Below are 24,494 nucleotides of genomic sequence, written 5' to 3'. Positions count from 1 at the left end.
GGCTGATCACAAGGCCCCACCTCACAGCCTGTCTGCCGCCAACCCGGTCACACGGGGGGGCTGGCCTTCCCGTGTGACTCAGTGGGGCAGACCACAAACCGCCCGGCCTCCTGAACCCCGTGCCGGAGGCGTGACCTCCCCGCCGCCTTCAGCCGCGGGTAATAGGACAGATGAAGAGCAGCCGTCGGAGCACACACGGTATGACGGGCAGAGCGAGGAGTCCGCGGGCTCCCGTCTCGTCGCGCCAGGGACCCACGAGGGGACCCACCTCGCTCTCCTCGCCGTGGCAGGGTCCTGTATGCGCCCGACACCGCACGGCAAGCAAGAGAGGGAAGGGACGAGCTCCTCCATCCGCTTGCACCATTGGTGGTCCCCGGTGCCCCGCGGTGCCAAATAATTGCTCGGGTGAGACGTTTGTCCGTTCAGCAGGTGGCGCCGGACAGCGTGGGCCAAGTGCTGGGCCGCGAGAGAAGCCGCGTATCCAGCTCTCCGGGAAGTGAGTGTAGCACCTGTTAGGGACCCAAGAAACCGCGTGCGTCGTGACAGCTGTGGCGCTGGGGATCAGAGCCCTCGGTGCCCAGAGGTGCCCAGAGGAGACAGTGGGTGGATCCCCGCGGGGCTAGGAACAGAGATGGGGTTCCGTTGGCAAAGGCGCCGTGGGACGGGGTCCCTCGCAGATGTGCGGGTTTTAATGGGCGAGAAAGTAGGAGCCCTGTTGGGTCTTCGAGATAGGGTCGGGGTGGGGGGCGGCAGGGTTCAGCAGGTGGCTGGGAGGGAGACCAAGGGCACAGCAGCCGGGTTTGGCCAGAGTCCGGGGAAGACAAGGGACGTGGGATGCGGTGTGCACGGGGGTGCGTGTGCGGAGCGTCTGGAAGCGTGAGCCGGGGGGTCTGGATGGTCCTCTGCGGCCTGGAGAGAGGAGCCAAGACTGTGGGGCTGGACCCGGCTGGCCGGGAGGGGGCCGGGCCCTGGGACGTCCCGCACCAGAGGGTCCTCTGATGTCCCTGGCCCGTGAAACCTCCCGCGGTGTTGCTGGCTCCCCCGGCCGTCGCCCCTCGGGGGGTGGAAACAGCGAGTCAGAAGTGCCGACCCGTGTGGGCACGCCGCACCCACGGGACCCCCGCCGCCCCTGGGGCCCTGGGTGGTGGTTCTTGAGCTTTGGATGAACAGATTAGGACTTGAGTGCGTGCATGTCCCCAGCCCAGTGTCCGGCGCACAGAACCTTCTCTCTCCTCCAAGCTTTAGGCTCCGCGTTGCCTCGGGCCTGGCCTCCCTGGACGCATCTGCTGCTTCCTTCTGCTGTGTGCAGAGCCTTGCTCCTGGACGCTGGGCTCCGAGGGTCTTCACGGAGACGACGGGGCCCCCTGCCTGGGGGATGCCCATGTTCCTCGGACAGGCTCGGGACTGAGGTGCGTGATCCTCACAGCCGGCCTGCTGGGGGCTCTGAATGGCAGCAGGCCGCCGCCCGAAACTAAAACTCGGTCATCAGTCTTGAAGCTCACTCCAGACCCTGGTGAATGAAGCAGATTCCCCTGGAGGGGGCCATGCCCTTTGCACCCCCAGAAGGAGGCAGCCCTCCTTGGAGGCCGCAGGGCAGCGTTTCCGTCTCGGGCTACAGGGGCACCCAGCAGGTTCTAGAGATGAGACTCCCGAGGTAGGAAGCCTCCTGCCACGGTGGGTGGTGGGGAAGGTTCGGGTTTCTCTGGGCCCGGCTGGGGCTGGTCCTCGTAACGGGAGCCAGGGCCGTCCCTGCCAACAGGGGGTGGGCCTGGAAAGGGGACACCAGTCACGTGCTGGCTGTCCTCTTGGGGTATTGCCCAGACCGGTCCGGGGCAAGGGTCAGGATGCAGAGAGCTGGGAGTTTGCAGGCTGAGGAATCGGCCTCCGAGGGAAGGGATGTCGGAGACGTTGGCAGCACACAGAGGCGCCCTCTGGCCTGGCCGGGTCGCAGCCGGCTCCCCCTGCGGGGTCCTCAGTGTGATTGCTGAGAGCTGGGAGCCCCCACGGGCCTGCAGGCTGGCGGGCATGTGGCCGGCTTCTCTGCAGCTGGCCCCGGGGGTCCGGGCCCGGGGTCGGTGGGCTCCCGGCCGCTGCTTACGGGGGTGCAGGCGGGGGGACAGGCCAGCGGGGAGGGCGTCTTTGAATTATTTTGATTCTCTGAGCTCACTGCTGTTTGGGGAGCGAGCCAGGTGAGCAGACGGGATGGAGTCTCTGTCGACAGTCTGGTGATCGGAATCACCCAGAGCGGGTTGAAACCCATGCTCGCTTCTGAACCCGGAGGAAATCTGATGCAATCAACGCGATACTCGTACTCCAGAAATTAAAATCAAATGCGGAGATGAGTCATCTCCAGTGAGGCACGGACAGACCTCGCCGGGGAGGAGCCCGGAGCGGTCTGCGGGCCCCGTGCTTCCTGCACGCGGGGCCCAGACCCAGCAGCTTTCCCCCCGCCCCCCGGCTCGGGGGCCCCCGGGGAACCTGGCACCCCACAGACGCTCAGGTTCTTTGGTTTCTTCCTTGGTGCCTTTGTCTTTGGAAACGTTCTCGGGTGGAACGTCGGCAGAGCCACCCGAGTCCGAGGCGAGGGGCGGGCGGGCCCAGGTGGCCCAGGGGCTGTGTAGCAGCTCCCGAGGTGGCCACCGGAGTCCGTGAACAATTCTGTGCGCGTCCAACGATGTCGCGTGTGCGGAGGCCAGCCTCTGGTTCCCGGGGAGGAGCTAGGAGCGGGCTCTTTTCTCTGCGCATGAATCAGCCTTTATACTAAGGAGAAGAAAAACTCATTAGTTGTGAGTCAGGCACAAGCAAGCTTTAATGCCCCTTCCTGTCTTCCCAGACCTGACTTCTAGGGAGGGGGTGGAGGGGGGCTTCCCGCGGGCAGGCGCGGCCTGGGGAGGATGGGGGGGGCGTGCAGGGGCTGCCCCCCGCCCTTCAGAGAGCAGCAGTGGAGGGCGGCTGGACTTGTAGGCCCCCACCCGGGGAACCCATCAGCCGTTAGGAACGTGTAACTTAGATTCCCACCAGAGGCTACGGTTCCGGAATCCATCCTGCTTTGTATAATCAAGTCTTGAGGCCATCTGGGGGGCACTAGACATTCACTGGGGATTTTGGCTCTTTAGAGGAGAGTATCGCAGCGATACCTGTTAAAATACCTCCGAAGCTTTTATCCTTATTTTTTTTTTAATATTTTATTTCTTGGGAGAGAGAGACACAGAGAGAGAATCTCAACCAGACTCCACGATGAGCGTGGACCCCGATGCGAGGCTTGATCCCACGGCCCTGAAGTCATGACCTGAGCCAAAATCAAGAGTCACATGCTTAACTGACTGCACCACCCAGGCGCCCCACCTTTGTCTTTTTTTTTTTTTTTTTTTTAGGATCTTATTTATTTATTTGTGGGATTACAGGCAAAGGGAAAAGCAGGCTCCCCGCAAGGAGCCCAATGCAGAACTCGATCCCAGGACCCTGGGATCATGCCCTGAGCCGAAAGCAGACGCTCAACCGCTGAGCCACTCAGGTGCCCCCCCCCCGCCTTTGTCTTCATTAAAATAGAATTCTTAGGGTGCGGGGTGGTTCAATCTGTTAAGCATCTGCCTTCAGCTCAGGTCGTGATCTCAGGGTCCTGGGATCAAGCCCCACGTCGGGCTCCCTGCTCAGCAGGGAACCTGCTTCTCCTTCTCCCCCCTGCTCATGTGCACTCACTCGTGCTCTCTCTCTCTCTCTCTCAAATAAATAAATAAATAAATAAATAAATAAATAAATAAATATTAAAAAAAAATAGACTTCCATCCTTCATGGTCCGTGTAGGTCTCACAGCAGAAGAGGAACGGAAGCAGAGTGAGTCCTGTGGCTCTCAGAGCTTACACTCTCTTGGAGAAATCCGGCTGGTGACAGGAAAGCACGTGATCTGTCGTGTTGATAAGGGAAGTAGGGAAAGAGGGTGGAATCAGGGATGTCGGTGGAGCAGACGCCTGTCCCTGCCAATTAGGTGACATTTGAGCAGGCCCTAGATAGAGATGGGGCATCGTGTCTGGGAAATATGTAGGCATGGGCCTCCCAGGTGTGGGAATAGCAGGTGCAAAGGCCCTGAGGAAGCACTTCAGAAGGGTCCACAGAGCCAGCAGGGACCCACAGTGTGGGGCCTCAAGGTCACCATAAGCTTGCTAAGCACTAAGCAGCTTTCAGAGGGTTTTGAACGGTCGGGACTTTTAAAAACATTCTGATTGCTGAGGGGTGGGCTCCCGGGGGGCAGAGTCAGGCACGGTGGACTTGCGGGGAGGAGCTGATGCCTGCCACCGTGGGGGTGCCGAGGTCAGGCGGAGGTCAGGTCCTGACCGGGGTGTGTGTGGTGGGGCAGGGGCGGGGGGGGGGGGTGCTTTTGCCTGGTTTCATGTGACCTTCAGAGTTGGTGAAGCCTGGCAGGGGCTCGAGCTGGGTTTGGACCCAGGACGTTCAGGACGGATGCCCGTTAGCCCTGAAGGGCCCCTCGGTGACCTGGGTCTGGGGTCTGGGGGTCACTTGTCAACTGAGCAAGAACCGGGCCGTGTCTCCTTGTGCTGCTCGGGCGTGTGACCCTGTGGCTCCTTAGAGCTTCCCTAGTCAGAGGGAGACGCCTGCGCGTCATTCCTGATCCGTGTCTGGGAAGGCAGGTGACAGATGTTCCTTGATATTACTCTCCTAGGGTCTCTTTGATTGCAGGCATTTTTGAACCATGTACGTAATTAGGAGAAGAGTAAAAATAAAGTAGTAAATAATCTAAAAATATTAAAATAGGGAAGAGGGTAGAAAATGCAGAGGGAAGGCAGCCTGTCGTGCAGCAAATGTAGTAACAGGGAGCAGTCGAGTCAGGTACCACCAGATACAGTCTCCAACCTTCACACACTCATTGTAAAGCAAGTCGGAGCGTCGCTGTCACTTACCCCACCGTGGCTTTTCGGACACGGCAGGGACCCATTCAAGGAGCCGTGCTCCTCGAGCCCCGGAGACTCGAATTTGGAGCTCGAGGACGCGGACTGCAGATGTGGGCCCAGCACATGAGTCACCCGGGAGGCGTGCAGGCCGATGGGGAGGCGGGTGGGGCGGGAAGGGTGGAGGGAGAGGACCGTTTCCCTGGAGGCGCAGGTGGGGGGGCGTGTGTTCAGGGTGCAGACTCCCGGCCGCCCCGGGCATGCTCGAGAGGCAGCAGGCCTGCGTGCGGTCACTGACTCGCGTGGGTGTGGAGGTGAGTGACAAGCCTGGAAGGGCAGGTGGGAACCGAGTCGCACGGGGGCTCCGAAGGCCGGGGCAGGGAAATCGAACCTCACTGATTTGAAAGCTGTGAGCAAGGGTGTGCCCGGGGTGGGGGCTCAGGGGTTGAGGTCGGGTTCGGCTCTGGCTGTGATCTGGGATCCCGGGTTCGAGTCCTGCGTCAGGCTCCCTGCAGGGAAGCTGCTTCTCCCTCTGCCTGTGTCTCTGCCTCTTTCTCTGTGTCTCTCATGAATAAGTAAATAAAATATTTAAAAAAAAAAAAAAAAAGCAGTGAGTGACCCTGCCAAGTTTGGAGCTGGGCAGTGACCTGACCTGGAAGGGCAGCTTTGAGAGGAGAGGGCCCCGTGGACGGGGCGGCGGGAGGAATCAGGCCTGCTGCACTCGGGCTTTGGAAAGAAGCGCTTAGCAGGGTGCTCGAGCGCGGAGCGTGGTGTTGGCCGCCGCCTCCCGGGCGAGTTAACCTCCCGAGATCTCTCGGCGCCTGGCTCTGGGGTGGGTGGAGGTGCCCAGCTGCTCTGTGAGCCGTCCCCCTGATGGTATCTCCTCAGGGAAGCTTCCAGGTTCCAGGAGGAGAGTCTGCCCTCTTTGCTGTAAAATAGCATCCCCAAGGGGCAGTGGTGAGTGTCAGGACTTGTCTGAGGACCGTCCCCCACTGTCCCAGAAGAAAGATTGCCATTCTGGGCTTCACACGGGGCATTGAGCACCAGGGACAAACGCCCCCCGTCCTGCGGAAGAGGCGGCATGAATGAGCGTGTTGATGCTCGGCGGCCACCCGGTGCCTCGGCTGCAGTCTGGCTGATGATAACGTGAGGCTGTCAGAACCGTACAGTTGGTGGCTTATCTGCTCCTTGAACGGCACCCCCTGGGGGGGAATCTGTGTTTCTAAAAGGACTGCAGATCTCTTTGTGGAACTGCTAACACGCCTTTTGGCTCTGCCCTGGCTCGGGGTCAAAACTACGTCCCCATCAACAGTAAACAACTTTTAAACAGTGATCCAGATGCAGAGGATGCTTTCTCCTTGCCCTCCCCTGAGGCCCTGGTTCACCCCAAGCTACCTTCTTGGTCGTGGCAGGGAATGCAAGAATCACATCGCTCTGAGCGTGTTTATCTGCTGGTCTATCTGCCAGCCTCCAGATTCTTGCAGGTGCTCGTTGGAGAGCCCTGGCGTGTTCTGTAGGTGTCTCAGGTGCACAACTGGCTCCCACTGTCCACCCCTCCTCCCCCATCCCCGGATCGCATCAGCCTCATCCGACCTCACCAACCTACCCTACAGGACGTTGAGGGAGTTGGGGCTCGCCCAGGGGCCTCTTGCCCATCGCCACCTGCACCTGCATCCCGCGCCCTCCCCGCACCGGCCCCCACGGCCTCTCCTGCCCGGTCGGTACCAGCACAGCTGCTCCTCTTTCCCTCTGGCAATAGCCAGGCTCTCCAGCCCCTCCGTGTTGCAGCACGGGGCTCCCCGAGCTGGCCTCGGGGTCCCCGGGGCCCCACCAGTGTGGGAGTGAAGCCACCTCTGGCAGTATGCTATGCCTCATGATGATGCCCATCTCGGCTTTTCTCTTAAACCCTCCATGAAATCATTTCATCCTGCTGTGAGTGGGAAATCAGGTAACATGCATTGAAGAGGAGGTGGGATGGCAGGTGCTGCCCCTGCTTTTTTGTTCTGGGTCATTCTTGAAGCTTGGGCAGAATGGTTTCTCCCGGGAAACTCCTGGACCCCTTTTCCCAAAGCACACGTGTGCTGGGGTCCGTGTGTCCTTAACCAGGACACCAGCCCGAGGCGTGCACGTGGGTGGAGGGCTGTGGGGTGGATTCGGTAGGAAGAGCATACTTTGGCCTGAGCACGACCCGGATCCTTGGCCTCGTGCTCACGAGTCCTCGGAGCAGCTCTGCACTAGGTGGGGAGCCTCTCATGGGATGGGCAGGGGGTGCCAGCCAGATTTCACAGCACCCTCCCCACCCCCTGTGCCCCCCGTTTCTTTGGCTGTGTCTGTCTGCTGCTCACCCAGGAGGCACAGTCCGACCTAGAATCTGGGGTAAGGAATCGTCATTAAATTTGAAAGTCCACTCTGCAGACACAGGTTATGGGCTCAGGACCATCCTAAAGGCCCCCTCCCCGCAGCCTGTCCTCCCCACCCCCCGCTCCCCATCTACGAGTTCCATTTTCTCTGTGTTGGTTCTCTCCAGAAAGTGGGACTCGTCTTTCAGATCCAAAGGGTTTTCTCATTCTCTCATCTCAGTGACGGAGCTTAACATCACGGCTCCTTTTTGAAGCCGGGCTGCCCGGCAGGTGGGCTTGGGTTGCGTTCCGGCTCCCGCCCTGGGCCTCAGGCTTGCCTGGCTCTGCGTCCAGCTCCACGCCCCCTTCTCTCCAAGAGCATCCCAGTGAGGAATGTGGTGGCGTGTGGCAGAGAAGGAAAGAAATCCTGCCTGGAGCCATTGCCAGTGGGTCGCTCGGAGCCAGGACTGGGGCTGCTTGGCGGGCTCTGGCTGGGGTGGCCAAGGTGCGGGGATCCACAGTCGTCGATCTTACATCGACGTACGTCTTACATGGATCATCCTATTGATTCACACACATCAATCGGGACAGGGCTATCCTCGCCACTGGGTGGGCGTGGAGGTGAGGGCGTTGGACTCAGACATTGAACCCAAGACCTCCCCGCGAATGGTGGAGCACGGGTGCAAAGCTGGGGGTGCTCACTACACAGTGGGTGCTCCGCCGGGAAGCTGCATGCGGAGCCCAGGGGAAGGGCAGCAGTGTACGAGCTAAGCCACCCCCCCACTGCCTCCCCCATCTATACCCCCCCAGTGCAGAAGGCCATGGTAGGGCCCCCAAGTGCCTCTGAGGAGTGAAGGCGGCGCAGCTGGGCCAGCACTTTCCAGCTGTCTCTGGAGAGCACAGTGAAGGAAGGCACAAGGGACCTGAGCCATGATGGGGGAGTGAGGGTCGCCTGGCCTCGGGCTGCTCTCTGCCCCTGCCGGCCGGGCTGTGTCTCCCCGTTTCCCTCGAAGAGCGTGGAGGACTCACTGCTCTTGGCTCCTGGCTGCTCCTTTTCCTGCCCACAGCCAGTCATGTCTCAATCTCCAGAACCCCCCAAATGCCTCCGGAAAGAAACAGGCCTTGGAGTCATGATTCTTGTGCTCTGTCCCCAGGACCTTCTTGCGCCAGCTTGGTAACACTGGGTGCGTATATCACGGCTTCATCTGCACACGGAACGCTGGGATGACTTAGAGGCAGAAAGCAGCCTGTGTATTTTATCCAGGATGGTCATTTGTTGGGGAGTCAGGGAGGATTTCAGGGGAGCATGGGCATGGAGCGCTCCCCTCTCACCCCACCGAGGCGGGGTTCCAAGGGGCGCGCACTGAGCGCCGCTCTCCTGGGTGTCGCAGCCGCAGCTGGGGCCGTGCCTATAAGGGACCAGCCGTTGCCTGGGCAGACAGATTCATTTCTCCTTTCCTGAACCCCGAAACTGGCTACGTGGGCTGTGCAGATCCTGTTGGTCTTCCTCGTTCACTGTAATGAACAGGCTGGCCAGGTGCTAGAACAAATTTCACAAATTTCACAAACCCCATCATGCCCCAGGACGAAGGGGTGCAGACACCAGGCCCTGCGCAGCAGCAGAACTGAGGAGGAGATAGGCTGTCGGTGCACAGAGGCTCCAGGTGAGCCCTACTCTGCTCTCCTGGGCCAGGAAAGGTCACATGGGTCTGTCTCTATTGGCACGGCCTCTGGAAGAAAGAGGATTCCCACTTCCCCTAAAATCACTCTTCAGCCTATGTTTCACTTGCTCAAGGGAGATTCTCGTGTTTTCTTCCCCCCGCCTGCAGGAAGAAGCACATTGCGGAGTCGACCCCATTGGGCAGCATGGTTGCCTGAGAAGAGCTTCAGCCAGCGCTGGGACACCCGGAGGAGGAGATGAAACCTTAGCCGTCCTCCCAGGAAGAGCGTTTTCGAGATGGCAGCTCAACGGATCCGAGCTGCCAACTCCAGCGGCCTCCCTCGGTGCAAGTCCGAGGGGACCCTGATTGACCTGAGCGAGGGGTTTTCAGAAGCGAGCTTTAATGATGTCAAAGGTGAGCTCACGGGGCGCCCGGGGGCTCAGCTGGTTCAGCGTCTGCCTTCAGCTCAGGCGGTGATCTCAGGGTCCTGGGATCCAGCCTTGCGTCGGGCTCCCTGCTCAGCGGGGAGCCTGCTTCTCCCTCTCCCGCTGCCCCTCCCCCTCCCAAATAAATAAATAAAATCTTAGGAAAAAAAAAAAAAGGGTGAGCTCATGGGCACACAACCATGGCTGGGCACAGATTTGCAAGTGCTCTGAGACCCAAGGACTCCTCCGCCTTAAAGGCTGCCAAGCTCCCATCCAGATAATTCAAGTTTAGCTCTCTAAACTTCGTCAACGGTAAATCTAATCCTAAAGCAATAACCACTTGTTTGGGGGGTTTTGGGGGGAGGGGGGTTGGTGTATTGGGAGGTTTTGAATGTTCCCCTTGGTAATGCAACTTTTTCATACAGGATGTATTTGTGTTTCCTCTTTTTGAGAGTTTTGGTGACATTGAGGTAGGGCGCTGGGGAGCGAGGAGAGAGAGTGGTCAGCCGAGGAAATAGTGAGAACTGCTAGAGAGGAAACGGTGCTCTGGGGCCAGGGTCAGCAAGCTTCTCCTGTAAGGGGTCACACAGGAAATATTTTAACCCTTGCAGGGCCTAAGGGTCCCATCACAGCTATTATGCACTGTTGCAACTCGAGGAGGGAGAGGATAGTAAGCAACGGGCATGGCTGTGTTCCAATAAAACTTTATTAAAACAACAATAAAGGGGCCGTTGTTTGCTGGCCCCTACTTTAGAGGTGAACCTGGGGTTAATCGCCCTGAGCCTCGGAGTCAGTGAGAATGGGTACCAGTGGGTCATTTTCTTCTTAGAAGTCTATTCTGACCGTGGTAGGTGCTTCCTGGTGCCACGCGATACAGCATCATCGTCATTAGGCACCTTCCCTATGGCATTTACCCTAAGAGGTCACAGTTCCCCGCTGGGCCATCCCAGGTATACTGAGCAGCAGGAGCTGATCTTGACCTTTATGTTTTTAGCCCCGGCACAATGTCAGTGCTAAATAAATAGTTCTTGAACCAAACCGCAGTCTCCCAGGTGATGATGTGACCCTCTTCCCGGATGTCCTAAAAACCACACGTACCATGTTTCTCTCTCTTCCTAATCTCTTCTCCCTTCACTTTATCCTCAACCTCTCCCTTCCCGTCTGTGCTGTATGCTTGGAGCCCTGAGCATCACTCTAAATGTTCTTCACACGAACAGATCGGAGAAGGAAGTTGTGAGATTTTATTAATAAGAGGGGCGGCGTTACCAGGTATTGCTGTAAATGGTGGGACCATTCATTTCTCACTGTTCAGTCATGGGCATTGTCCTCTTACTTTATAGGCGAGCTAATTATGGGGAAAGCTGGGACACGTGAGCATCATTTGTGGGATTTGGGCTGGGCTCTTGAATTGAGAGAGCTGAATTTTTTAAATAATCACGATAACCCGAGAGGTGTTAGGGTCCTAACAGAACACCCCAGTTGTGGGGGGAAGACAAACAGGACAATCCGGGATGCGAGCTGGGGCTGGTGAGCCGAGGCCTCGATGCCCACGGAGACCCTGGACCCACTTCCCCAGGCAGCACTGCAGCCGGGCGTCAAGGTGGTGATTTATTCCAGCCAAAACATCTGCTGCAAAGTCCTCTGCCCCTTGATTAACCAGAACTGAGGCAAAGGGGTAAAAATTAGATTACTCAGTGCACTGAACTCCCTGACATGCAGGTATTTTTTTATTTTTTTTTATTTTTTATTTTTTTTTGGTATTAAAATCAAGGATAGCTGTGAGTCTGGGCAGTGCTCCCCAGAATTCATTAAGATGGGATTTGATAAGGATTCTCCTGCCTTTGAGGGGGTGGACGCCCCTCCGGGGGTCCCCGGGTGCTCTGTGACAGTGACTGATGGAGGGACCCGTCTGGCAGGAGCTCACACCAGACCCACTTCCACGGGCGGCCCGGCAGGGAGCAGCGCCGTTTCCCATCGCAGGAGCCTGATGCTCGGCGTGCAGTACGTTACCGCTTCTCTGCTGAGGAGAGTGCCTGGAATTTTAAGTGAAACCATTTTTATTCCTCAGTCTGGTGAAACTAAAGCGATAATTTGCATTGATACATTTTCTTAGGCTATCTACAAAGCCGCTTAATAGCTTTTGGTTTTTAATTTTAAAAATATCACTCTAAGGGGATTGTTCTGGGGAACATAATAGGGATATAACTTCTGAGGGATTCTAACAAGATTTTAATAGCTGGCAAGCTCTCTGACTTTCATTTGGTTTTAATTTTTATGTGACATTTTCATTAGAGGTGTCAAAGAAACAAAAAAAAGGGGGCTTATATTTCTGGAGCCCATGGCTCAAAAACAAAGGGAGAGAGATCTTTTGTTGTCCCCTGACCCCAGCCTGACCCATCGTCCTGCCCACCCCTTGCTCAAAAGGCATTCCCTGTGACTTGGCTGTTTTTATTCACTCCCCTGCCTTCACTGTTGAGAGATTTCTCTTTGGGGTAATTGTATAGCACGGTACAGCCAAGGGAAACACCCTGACCCCGTTACACAGATACGGCCTCTCTGTCGTGTGCATGGGACATGAGCATTCATTCTCCGAGTATTGGCTGAACACCTGCCATGTGACAGGCTGTCTTCCCGGATTACCACTGTGAGCAAAACAGACCCTAAGGGAGCTTCCACCCTAAAGGGGTGACACAGCCCCCTCCCAACAAATAAATAAGTAAACCTATCATTTATATCTATATGTGATATATTGATTAATGATAAGTGCCACGGGGAAAATAACATCAGGAGGAGGGGGGTGGAGATGTCCACTTTAGCATCACCCTTTGTGAGTCCTTATTACCTTGGGCTGAGTAAGCATCATTATGCTACTAAGGACGTGATCAGAGAACCTCATCTTCACCAGAGCCCGTTGGGGAAAGAGTCTCAGGCTCCGGAAGCCACACCGCTTCCAAAGGCCTGGATTGCGTCCCAGGCCCAGGACCCCGAGCCACATTCCCTCCCCGCAACACCCCGCACGGAGGGTGGGGCCTTCAGCGCCCCGGTGAGCTTCCTACCAAGCATCTCTCTCTAACCTGGTTCGTGGAAATAAAATAGACACGTCCTGCTTTCTTCTCCAAGACTTTGCAAAGGAAATCCAGTTCAGTTTTCGTTGTTTCTCTTCAAAGGAAGAGGACTCTGGCAGACGGTGTGTTTGGAGGACCAGTGTCATAGGCTAGAATGTGTATTGCCTTAATCCTGCAGCAGAGAAGATGTGAGTGTAGTTCCACTCAAAACACGGTCCTTTCTTCCAGGCGTTGGTTACAGGAAGCCAAAGTATCTGCAAACTCCATGAGACAAGGCGCAGTTGGGGTCTGGGCTTATTTAGTCCTTTCCGAAGGAACTTTCTTCATCCCCTGGATGTACGTTGTCGTGTATGGGAGGGAGAGAAAACACTTAGGTATTTAATTACCCGTGACTTTTCAAAACACACACACACACCTTAATTCGCTGCTCCATGTGCCGTCTACACCGGCAACGTACGTAGTTCAACGCCACGGACCATACATTAGTTTGAGTCCCTGTTTAAAGTTTTGGGGTTTCTCAGACTTCAACATTTGCTCGGAAACGACATGAACGACACCAGACATAAGCCTCTGCTCTTCGAGGCACGCGGGACAGGGCGCTCCTGGGTTGTCCTGAGTGAGCCTTTAGAGGAGGCTGGAAGAGATTGGCCTCAAAAGTCTGATTTCGATGAAGAACGGGTTCGGCTTGTCTAGGGAACCCTCCCCACCCCGTTCTCGTGTTCTGCGTTGAAGGCCAGAGCATGGCACCGGCGCGCAAACACGGGGAGCTGCTTTGAGGCTCTTCGTTTCCCCGTCCCTGGCTGCAGGCAGTGGGTCACTCTGCTCAGGACGTCGCTGTTTCTAAATCCGCCCACATCCAGCTTCTCTCCCTACCCAGGGGCCGCTCCGGTCAGCTGGGTACGTGAGAGAACCCGGGGCAGAGCGAGACGGTATCTGGGGCACCCGGCGGGCTCGGTCTGCGGAGCGTGAGACTCTCGATCTCAGGGTTGTGAGTTCGAGCCCCACGTTGGGTGTAGCGATTACTTAAAAATCAAATCTTTAAAGATTAAAAGACATTTTAAAAGTGGGACGGCAGTTTAGTGATCCCGGGGAGACAGGGTCGGGCCAGCTGTCCCCGCGGCGCCGAGCGAGCTAGAGTCCACGCCGGCGTTGGCCTTGGCTGGTTTCTGCTAACTGCCTCGCGCTCACCACCTGTGTCTTTCTGTTTTGTGCAGTGCCTTCTCCCAGTGCCTTGCTAGTAGACAATCCCACGCCCTTTGGAAATGCAAAGGAAGTGATCGCAATCAAGGACTACTGCCCAACCAACTTCACCACCCTGAAGTTCTCCAAGGGGGACCACCTGTACGTCCTGGACACGTCGGGCGGGGAGTGGTGGTACGCGCACAACACCACGGAGATGGGCTACATCCCCTCGTCCTACGTGCAGCCCCTAAACTACCGGAACTCCACTCTGAGCGACAGCGGGGTGATTGACAACCTTCCCGACAGCCCGGATGAGGTGGCCAAGGAGCTGGACCTGCTCGGGGTGGGGATGGATGACAAGGGACCGAGCAAAACCTACAGTAACAACCCTTTCTGGAACGGGGCCCAGACGAACCCGTTTCTGAATGGGAACGTGACGGCGATGCCCAGCGTGGATGAGCTGATGCCCAAAAGTGCCGTGGACCTGCTCCTCTTTGACACGGGCACGTCGTCGTTCACGGAATCCAGCTCCGCGACCACGAACAGCACAGGCAACATCTTTGACGAGCTGCCGGCCGCCAACCGGCTCCAGGCGGAGGCGCCGGGCAAGCGGGACAACCCGTTCTTCAGGAGCAAGCGCTCCTACAGTCTGTCCGAGCTGTCGGTGCTCCAGGCCAAGTCCGACGCCCCCGACTCATCGGGGTTCTTCACGGGCCTGAAGTCGCCGGCCCCGGAGCAGTTCCAGAGCCGGGAGGACTTCCGCGCCGCCTGGCTGAGCCACCGGAAGCTGGCGCGCTCGTGCCACGATCTGGACTTGCTGGGCCAGAGCCCCGGCTGGGGCCAGACCCAGGCGGTGGAGACGAGCATCGCGTGCAAGCTGGACAGTTCCGGGGGCGCCGTGCAGCTGCCCGACACCAACATCAGCATCCACGTGCCCGAGGGCCACGTGGCCCCCGGCGAGACGCAGCAAATCTCCATGAAAGCCCTGCTGGACCCCCCGCTGGAGCTCAACAGTGACAGGTGTAGCAGCGTCAGCCCGGTCCTGGAGGTGAAGCTGAGCACCCTGGAGGTGAAGACCTACATCATCTTGGAGATGAAAGTTTCGGCCGAGGTGAAAAACGACATTTTTAGCAAAAGCACGGTGGGTCTCCAGTGCCTGAGGAGCGACTTGAAGGAAGGGCCCTATATCCCCATCCCACTGACCTACAGCTACGGGGACACGGTCCAGGTGCAGCTAGACAACCTGGAGCCCTGCATGTACCTGGCCATCGTTGCCCACGGCCCGAACATTCTCTACCCTTCCACGGTGTGGGACTTCATCAATAAAAAGATCACGGTGGGGCTCTATGGCCCCAAACACATCCACCCCTCCTTCAAGACAGTGGTGACCATCTTTGGGCATGATTGTGCCCCAAAGACGCTCCTGGTCAGCGAGGTCACCCGCCAGGCGCCCAGCCCTGCCCCCGTGGCCCTACAGCTCTGGGGTAAGCACCAGTTCGTCTTGTCCAGGCCCCAGGATCTCCACGTCTGCATGTTCTCCAACATGACCAATTACGAGGTCAAAGCCAGCGAGCAGGCCAAGGTGGTGAGGGGGTTCCAGATGAAGCTGGGCAAAGTGAGCCGCCTCATCTTCCCCATTGCCTGTCAGAACCCCGGCGAGCTGTCCGACTTCACCCTGAGGGTTCAGGTGAAAGGCGACCAGGAGGCCATCCTGACCCAGTTTTGCGTCCAGACTCCCCAGCCACCCCCTAAAAGTGCCATCAAGCCTTCCGGGCAGAGACGGTTTCTCAAGAAGAACGAGGTCGGGAAGATCATCTTGTCCCCGTTTGCTGCCACCACCAAGTACCCGACTTTTCAGGACCGCCCCGTGTCCAGCCTCAAGTTTGGCAAACTGCTCAAGACCGTGGTGCGGCAGAGCAAGAACCACTACCTGCTGGAGTACAAGAAGGGCGATGCCATCGCTCTGCTCAGCGAGGAGAAGATCCGCCTGAAGGGGCAGCTGTGGACCAAGGAGTGGTACATCGGCTACCACCAGGGCAGGGTCGGCCTCGTGCACGCCAAGAACGTGCTGGTGGTGGGCAAGGCCAGGCCCAGCCTCCTCGCAGGGCCCGAGCTGAGCACCTCGGTGCTGCTCGAGCAGATCCTGCGACCGTGTAAGTTCCTCACCTACATCTACGCCTCCGTCAGGACTCTGCTCATGGAGAACATTAGCAGCTGGCGCTCCTTCGCCGACGCCCTGGGCTACGGGAACCTGCCGCTCACCTTCTTCTGCCGGGCGGAGCTGGACAGTGAGCCCGAGCGGGTGGCGTCCGTTCTGGAAAAGCTGAAGGAGGATTGCAACAACACGGAGAACAAAGACCGAAAGTCCTTCCAGAAGGAGCTCATGATGGTAAGTGCTCCCCAGGGTTCCGGGGCCCAGTCCAGGCTCCCTGCCGCTCCCTGGGCATCGGGCGTGGGTCCGGCTGGCGAGTCACTGGGCCGGTGTCTGGGTGCGTCTTCGCTCCCCGAAATACTCAGGCAGGGTTTCGGCGTGCACTTGGGCCTGGAGGTGGGCGTTTGTGGGGGGCCCCTGGGGGGACTCCGAGGCAGGTCAGGTTGCAGCATGGAGGGTGCCCACCATTCAGGTGGCTTCTGGCTGGATTTGCAAGCTCCTGGGGGGTCTCCGGTGGATCCCCGGGCACAGCGACACTCACGCTCCAGCTGCCTCTGTTTTGATCTCTTGGGAGAAGATCCCTGGTCCATCAGATTCCCGACAGGATCTGCGACTCTGAAGTGTTCAGAGCTGCTGGCCCAAAGTCTAGCTTTATTTTGATGAGCGTTTTTCTCTCCCTGAGACTCACTCGTTTCTCCTCTGCCTCCTCTTTTGGCACGTGTGAGTAGGGATTGAGGGCGGCCTCTGTTTCTCCGGCATGAGTGGGAATCGCGATCATGAGAGTGGAATGGGGGACGTCGGTGTCACACTACAGGGCACACCCGGGCCGCTAGCCAACGGGGAAAGCATTCGCTGGACCCCGCACAGCCTCCCGTGACCCGGGCTCTCCACCCTCTCAGCTGCCCACCTGCCTCCGCTGGCCTGTCTTGGCCCGGTTGGCTCCGAGAAGCCCTATAATATCCTCTTGGCGTCCCACCTCGCGTCTGCGGATGGCGCTCAGAGCTGGTGCTGGAGCCGCCAGGGTGACGCCACCGGGCTTGGCGACCAGGGGTCACCGTGGCGGCTGTGGCCGGGGTCGTTGGGGTCCAGGGCCGGGCTCTTTGGAGAAGGTTCTCTGAGAGTTACTCTAGGATACGAATCAGGGGAAGGGCAGCTGTTTTCGGGAGTGAAGCATGAGGGGAATAAACCCCTGGAGCCTTGGAAGGTGATGGAAAGAGGGGCGGCCTGGGAGATTCGGGGAGGGGAGGTGGGGGCTGGAGAGGGTGGTGTGGAGGGATTCTCAGGGTCTGGAGAAAAGCCTCCGCACCCCGCAGAGAGGGGCATTAGTTGGCGTTGAGGCGGCTCCTAGGGTTCCTGCCGGGTGGCCCCGGAGCAGGAGGCTCTGTTGCACTCGCCCATGTGGAGGGACAGCCCTTGGGACGTCTGCACACCTTGGGAATAGAAGCGCGGGTGGGATTCACAGCAAAACTGGAATTGTACCTCCCCGGCTTTTCACGAGAACATCTCCTGCAACAGGGCTTGGCAGACTGGCTCCTGGGCCGCCTGCTTTTGGCAGTGACGTTGGGCCGGACCGAGCCGTGCCCGTGGGCTCAAGCACCATCTACGCTGCCTTCAGTCCACACCGGTGGACTCGGGGGGGCGGGCAGGGGGGTACAGAGACTGCGTGGCCCGCAGAGCCAAGACCTCTTCCCTGCCTGGCCCTTGGTCGAGAGCAGGTTTGGTCACCTGGCTCCAACTCCGGTCCACTGGGCGAGCGAGCTCGCTGCTAGAATCAGCATCGTCTCAAACGGGATTTTCTGGGATTACCCGTGTGTGTGTGTGTGTGTGTGTGTGTGTGCACAGGCACGCGAAAGTGAAGGAGGAAGCTACGGGGAAAGGAGCCAGAGCCTCCTGCTAGGAAGCTTTCTACTGCCAGGACCCGGTGGCACCCAGGCTACGTCCTTTAAAAAAAAGACGCGTAAACTGCCCTTTGGTGACGGTCCCTTCAGCAGACCTGAAGTTAGCAGGGAACCGCGCGCCTCCATCCCTGTGTTCACCCCACGCCGCGCCCCGCGATCCCCGGCCCTTGCCCGGTGCTCCTGGGGACAGAGCCGCCCTCGTCGCTCCTGCCGGGGCAACCGAAATCAGAAGCGTGATTCTGGGACGTTCTGTTGCCTAGAAAACGAGGCTGCCCCCGGAGCCCGGCGGCCGAGCACGCGGACGCACGTTGGCCTGTGTGCGCTGGGAAGCCACGGGCCAGTGCTGAGCCGGGACACGGAGGGACCGACCGTCCCCACCCTGTGGCGACCACGTGCCTCCCCGGGACGGCGGGTGGCGGGGGGGGGGGGGGCACCACTACACAGAAACTTAAATCCGGAATTCTACCGATTTATCCCGACGTCCCCCTGCCATGCACGCGGACCTAGACGGTGTTCTGTCTTCTGAAACATAGGTCTGTTACGTATTTATTCCTTAAACAGTTTCACCGGAGCGCGTCAAAATTCAAGTAAGAACAGACCGTTTTGTGAAATAACGTAAATAGCTGACGTGTCAGCCTAACCCAGATCCCTGTTTTATTTGAGTCCGTTCCTGACGCCGGGCAGTGAGTGCCCTCGGAACTGCAGAGCCCCCCCCCCAGCTGCGGACCCCGGATGGGCCACCTGTGCAGACCCAGGACGGGCCACCTGTGCCTGCAGGTGCCGCAGCCTCTCCCTCACTCTGCAAAATGGGGGAGCTCAGCACCTGCCTGCTGGGGCTTGTGAGCAGTGCGTGAGCCCAGGCCCGGCTCCCCGTATCTCCCCACCTGCAGCAGCTTCTTTCAGACCACACAGACCAAACCAGAGAAGGACCATGAGGTCACCCTCCGGCTCCCTTCCGGCTGCCCGTCCCCGGGCCCGGGGCAGCACCACCGTGACCCGTCGTCACCCCTGTTCTGAATTGCAGAGAGTGCCCCGCTGGGGCATCCAGCTGTGCAGTCGGCACATTGCTGGAAGAGCCCCCATTGCTCCCTCTCGTCAGATGTGCGCCCCAGGCCCCGGTCTGAGCCCTCTTGCCCGTGGAGCTCCTGGTCTGGTCCTCTGAGCCCTGGGCGTGTGGCCCGACTCCGTGAAGCATCACCGTCTCCAGCTGCTCCCACAGGAGTCAGGACAGGGCAGAGGGTAGCGTTCACCCTCGCCCCATCGGTCAGCATCCCCAGGCTGCCGAGGCGACGCGCCCCAGACTGGGTGGCCCAGCACAGCAGAGGCGTGTTCGCGGGCCTGCTTCCTCCTCTGGGAGGCACGGCCTGGCCAGGCCTCGCCTCTGGCTCCCGGTTCCTCCGACAGTCCTTGACGCTACTTGTCTTGGGGCCGCCTCACCCCCACCTCTGCCCCTGTCCTTGTGTGGACCTCTTCTCTCTGTCTCTGTCTCCCTCCTTATAAAGACCACCAGGCACGGGATGAGGTGCTGCCCTAACCCGCCAGGACAGGTGGCTTTAACTAAGGACACCTGCAAACACCCTATTTCCAAATACAGTCGTTCTGACTTTGCAGGTGGACGTGAATTTGGGGAGAGAGCGCAGTCGAACCCAGTCCACCCTGCAAAAATCATTGCTCTCCCTCCATCCTGTGGGCCTTGGCCATGCTGGGGCCCAAGGGGCACATTTCTAAGCCTCTGAACTTTGGAGGTAAAGCGTGTGTGGCCTCTGAAAGCAGAGCCTGCCCTCTGACCTGCCTCGTGCTCTGCTCCTTCCTCCCCAGGCCTTACTGAAGATGGACTGCCAGGGCCTGGTGGTCAGACTCATCCAGGACTTTGTGCTCCTGACCACGGCGGTGGAGGTGGCGCAGCGCTGGCGGGAGCTGGCCGAGAAGCTCGCCAAGGTGTCCAAGCAGCAGATGGACGCCTACGAGTCTCCGCACCGGGACAGGAACGGGGTCGTGGACAGTGAGGTGAGCCTGGGCTGTGGAATTCACTCACGACTGTGTCTGCTTTCCAGCGTGTCGACGGGGGTGAGGTTGAGATAAGTGTGCATCCAGCACCTGGTGGGCTCTCCCGGGTGGGGCGCGCCTCCTCTTCCTCAAGGCCATTGGCTGGGAGTCCGGCCCTGCCGCTGACAAGGCCGCTGGGCATGAGGTGTCCGCAGAACCGCCTGCCCCTGATTGTCCCGTTCTTAAGTGACCATCCGTCAGACAGAGCAGAGTGCCAAGGGAGCCCTTGGTGGCCACTCCTGCTCGGTCACTGGCCAGGTCTGTGTTGGTGACATTCCAGGGCTCTGTTGAGTAACGTTGGCCGGAGCCGGTTGGGTTCCTCCTCAGAGATTCTTTGTCTTCTCTCTTGTTGGCGAGGGTGGCCGGAAGCTTCTGGAAAGCTGGGTTTGGCCTGAGATTCCTAGGAAGGAGGATGTCCCAGAATAAGGGCGTCCTTTATTAGCACAGTGAATTTCTAAAGAAATGGCCCACCTAGAAAATGCAGCAGGGATTGTTAGGTATTTTCCTTTTTTTTTTCATATTATTGATTATATGTTTATATATATTTAAATATATATTTCATGATATATTTATTTATTAATGAGAGGCAGAGACATAGAGGGAGGAGCAGGTTCCCTGTGGGGATCCTGATGTAGGATTTGATCCCAGGACCCCGGGATCATGAGCTGAAGGCAGGCGCTCAACCACTGAGCCACCCAGGCACCCCGCAGCGGGGATTGTAAGGAGAGAAGCCCTTCGTGTTTGCTCAGACACTCTCTCCTGCCTTCCTGCACTCGCACAAAACACGTTCTTCCCTCAGAAATGTGCTGGCTCTGGACAGAGTCGGTTCCACCTGTTTCTCTGGGTTTGTCCCACTCTCCAATGAGAAACATAAATAATGAGCAAAGGGATTGGAGTTAATAGGATCAAATAATAGGATCACGTCTCTTACTGTCCCCTCATCTTTTCTTCCCCCTCCCTCCTTTTCTTTGGGATGACTCCACCATCCAGGCCATGTGGAAACCCGCCTATGACTTTTTGTTAACCTGGAGCCACCAGATCGGGGACAGCTACCGGGACGTCATCCAGGAGCTACACATAGGCCTGGACAAGATGAAGAACCCCATCACCAAGCGCTGGAAACACCTCACAGGGACTCTGATCCTTGTGAACTCGCTGGACATTCTGAGAGCAGCTGCCTTCAGCCCAGTGGACCACGACGACTTTGTGATTTGAGCGGGTACATGCCCACCCGCTGCTGCTCCGGGGCACCAGCCCTCTGCCTGTCCTGGAGGCCCGTGTGGTCACCTGGCTCATGGTCACCTGGAGCTGGGGAGGGAGGAAGGGCCGGCTGCTCTGACACATCCGGGCTCCCTCGAGGCTGGACCCACACCCAAGGACCAAGCACACACAATGCTCCACGGTCCTCCTCCATCACGGGGGGGCCTGAAGGGAATTTCTACTGCAGGTTGTTGCCAATCAGATAGCTTTCTATTTGTTAGGTATAAATTTAAATTTAAAAGTCACTTTTTTTAAAGTATGAGGGGAGGTATATGAGAAGGGTGGTATCTAATTTTTTTAATGGACCATAAAGGTTAAAAAAAAAAAAAAGAAACCCACCTTAATAGGGGCGGATGCTGTTGAGGTTTTTATGTTATATAAAGACCTTTTTAAATTATGTTACAGATGTATATATGTATTTAAAGGTCACTGAGGGCATTTGTGATTCCCAGCCACCCTTTGCATTTCAACACTTAGCACGGAGAGACACTTGTTCAAGTGTTGGACCTCTTTTGCTCTCTACTTGTAAAAAGGGTAAATCAAATAGGAACGTGGTTTTTCAGTAGATGAGTCCAGCTCTTGTCCATCCTTTCTGAGAATGTCCCAGGTCCTGCTGTCCCTTTTCACCTGCATTCTTTTCTGTACCTCCGCCTCATGTTACAGTAACCGGTCAGCGAGAGCACATGCAAGCCTTCTCTGAGCTTTATTTGGCAAAGTAAAATCCTACACGAGCAAGCAGGTGCCCTTGAGATGAAAAGACAGCTGGGAGCTGGCATTCTTGGTGGCCCCCACCAGCATGAAGGTTGTTCAAGAAAACTGTGTGCCATTTGCAGTGTGGTAGTCCCTGCAGGCTTCAGCCACCGCAGGTCCTGTTTCTTCATGGGAGCACAGCTCAGGGCTCTCCTCCCCGTGGCCACTAGGGAGACTTCACCACGAGGGGTGCCCTGCGCTAATGTGTGTGCAGCAGTGCCTGCCGCCACTGGCCAACTCTCCACTTCATTCTATAGGAAATCCACCCCTCTCCCTTTCTGGTCATACCCACGTGTCCTAGGAAATAATAGCGGAGGGGACTCCATCTTATTTAATATACAACATAAAGGTTTTCTGAGCAAGATGGACGTTTTCTAAAATAACGTTCCCCAACCTAAAGTCAGGGATTTGCCAGAGCATTGCATTGATGACCTCTACGGTTGTAGATCGGCGTGGCTATGTGTGGGCACGCAGTGTTGGCTTCCACGATCGCACTGTGGTTGCGGCAGCTCCGAGGGGAGGAAGGGGCAGGATTGAAGAATAATTATTTGGCAAATCAAGAGTTGATTCCCGGGAATGTGCCGGGACATGCAGTGGGCTTGTGTGAAGTGATTGTGGGCCATTGGGATTCCCGGACCTCATGCTCGAAATCTGCTGTCTTAAAACATGTTATGTTAATTACTTACTGTAATCAATGTATGATCCCTCTTGGGCTGAAACATTCTTATATATCTATTGATTCAGATCCTGAAGACCAACCAGCTAGGGGGAAAAAAAATCAACAGAGAAAAACACTACTTTTTTTTTTTTTTTTTTTTTTTATGCTGCAAGAACCAGGACACGCAATTCCCCAATCATCACACGAAATAACCTTAAATTCTGCTTCTCGTTTCCACCTTCATTCTTTCCAGAGATCATCTCTCGCCTTCTCCCCAAAGAAGAAACAAAACCAGTTGCACCTTAAACCATGGATATTTTTCCTCAGGGGCTTTAAATAGTTTCCTATGCAACATGTCTTGTAGCACAAATTAAATTCTACAAAAGTTGCAGTAAATTTTATTTGGATATTTTAACCTATTAAGTGTGCGTGTGTTTTTCTGTACCCAACGAAACTTTAAATAAAACAAGTAAAACCTAGTTTAAGTATCTGTGCATAGAATAATGGAGGCTCCCTCCCCTCAAGAGCCACCCCCTAGATGACAAGGTGACCATTGGTTTAGCAGATGACTTTTATATTTTTACTGAATATTCCATAGGCCAGGATCCAAGAAGCTCAATTAAAATCTCTACTTATTGGAGCACCTGGGTGACTCAATGGGTTAAGCATCTAACTCTTGATCTCAGCTCAGGTCTTGATCTCAGGGTGGTGAGTTCAGGCCCAGCATTGAATCTCCAGTTCCTTGTTGATGTTAATTTTGACATTTGAAACAATAGTAATTTGCATATAAAGTTATGGTATTCGCAGGTGTTTTTGAGGACCAAATATTCAAAAAAAGATTCTGTTGAGAAAAAAAAGAAAACAGTTTCCCAAGAAGATAATTTTGTCCATAATAAATTCCTGCCTTGGTTCTCACTTGACCGTCAATATATCCATGTCACATGGGGCATGTGCCAAATTGCTTGTGATCACCAAGCCCCCACCCCCTGTGTCACCTGACACCACAGCCAAGCCCAGACTTGGCCCCAGGACCTTCCCCACAATTGGTCACCAGATGCAGCACCCTGGTATCTCCCAACCGTGGCTGGACCTTTGCCTTCTCTCCCTGTGCTCTCCTTACTACTCACTACTCAACATCCTCCCACCTGGGCCACTGGCCACTCTCCCCTCCTGCTTCCCACTGTACGGTCACATCTGGGCTCATGCTCCCCCTTGGCTGCACCTCCCATGCACATCAGCTGCAGAGCTCCCTTGCTCATCCGCCACACTCATACCTTTGAGCTCTTCCCCCACGCTGAAACACCACCTGGAGCTCCTTGAGGTCATCAAGTCTAAACTCATCGCTGAATCCCCAGAGCCTGGTGCCACGAATGTATCACAGGAGGGAATCGACCATGACTGAGAGAGAAATGCATCCCTGAATGCCTATAGCTTGGCTATGGAAGAGGTAGATAGAATGGGCTTCCTCCTGGGTTTGCAAATCAATGTAAAACATGCGGCCAGCAGTGAGGGCATCAGAGCCAGCTCAGTGTTTGGAGTGTTTGAAGGGTAAAACATGGCAGAGATGGAACTCAAGTGTACACACACCAAAGCAATTTTCCCATTTCTGGGCACGAGGGAAACACTGTCAGTTGGGTCCATGATTTGTGCTTTAATAAAATTCAACTTCATGTAAAATGGATTGAAATTGCATCACCCTAAGCAGTAACCTGGATTTGGGGGGGAAAGAATGCAGCCAAGTGCCCAGGCTTTGCTTCACACCTGTGGTCTATGAAAGATTTGCTCCAATTAATGATGACCTTGGTTTCAGTTTCAAAGATGAGGAAGACAGCTGGGGGTGGGGGTGGGGGCAGACAGTAAACAGGCCCGGCCGATGCAGTGGCCAGTACGAGCTCTGTGCACCCCCGGCTGTGCCCTCCTGCTGCATCAGAAGCAGAGAGAAACCTGACAACACAGAGGCCATTGCCTGAGAAGCCAGGAGCCGGGGGTGCCACTGAGGGTGGGCACTGAGGAGGAGGCTGGGTGCAGCGAGCAAGCCTGGTTGTCCCTCTATCCCTCACAGACCTCTGCTGGAAAGTGTGTGCACAGTAGGTAAACCTTACTAGTTCGTGCCCATTTCCCTAAAACCTTAAGTATATAAAATATTTGCACTTA

The 24,494-nt window shown here is 56.6% G+C and overlaps 1 protein-coding gene across 5 annotated transcripts in view; it reads left to right on the top strand.

Moving 5' to 3' along the window:
* Positions 1 to 22,759, top strand: part of SH3BP4 (SH3 domain binding protein 4) — an 81,064-nt gene extending 58,305 nt beyond the window's left edge. For all 5 annotated transcript variants that reach the window (XM_072719122.1, XM_072719126.1, XM_072719125.1 and 2 more), the window contains 4 exons: positions 9,073 to 9,318; positions 13,609 to 15,965; positions 19,445 to 19,633; positions 20,663 to 22,759. In XM_072719122.1, the coding sequence (XP_072575223.1) occupies positions 9,201 to 9,318; positions 13,609 to 15,965; positions 19,445 to 19,633; positions 20,663 to 20,887 (2,889 nt within the window). In that variant the 5' untranslated portion in view covers positions 9,073 to 9,200 and the 3' untranslated portion in view covers positions 20,888 to 22,759. The remainder of the gene's footprint in view (positions 1 to 9,072; positions 9,319 to 13,608; positions 15,966 to 19,444; positions 19,634 to 20,662) is intronic.
* The last annotated feature ends 1,735 nt before the right edge of the window (positions 22,760 to 24,494 follow it).

Source organism: Vulpes vulpes, chromosome 9 (genome assembly GCF_048418805.1).
Source record: "Vulpes vulpes isolate BD-2025 chromosome 9, VulVul3, whole genome shotgun sequence".
In the NCBI taxonomy this organism is placed as follows: Eukaryota; Metazoa; Chordata; class Mammalia; order Carnivora; family Canidae; genus Vulpes; species Vulpes vulpes.
This window is presented reverse-complemented; position numbering and strand designations above follow the sequence as displayed.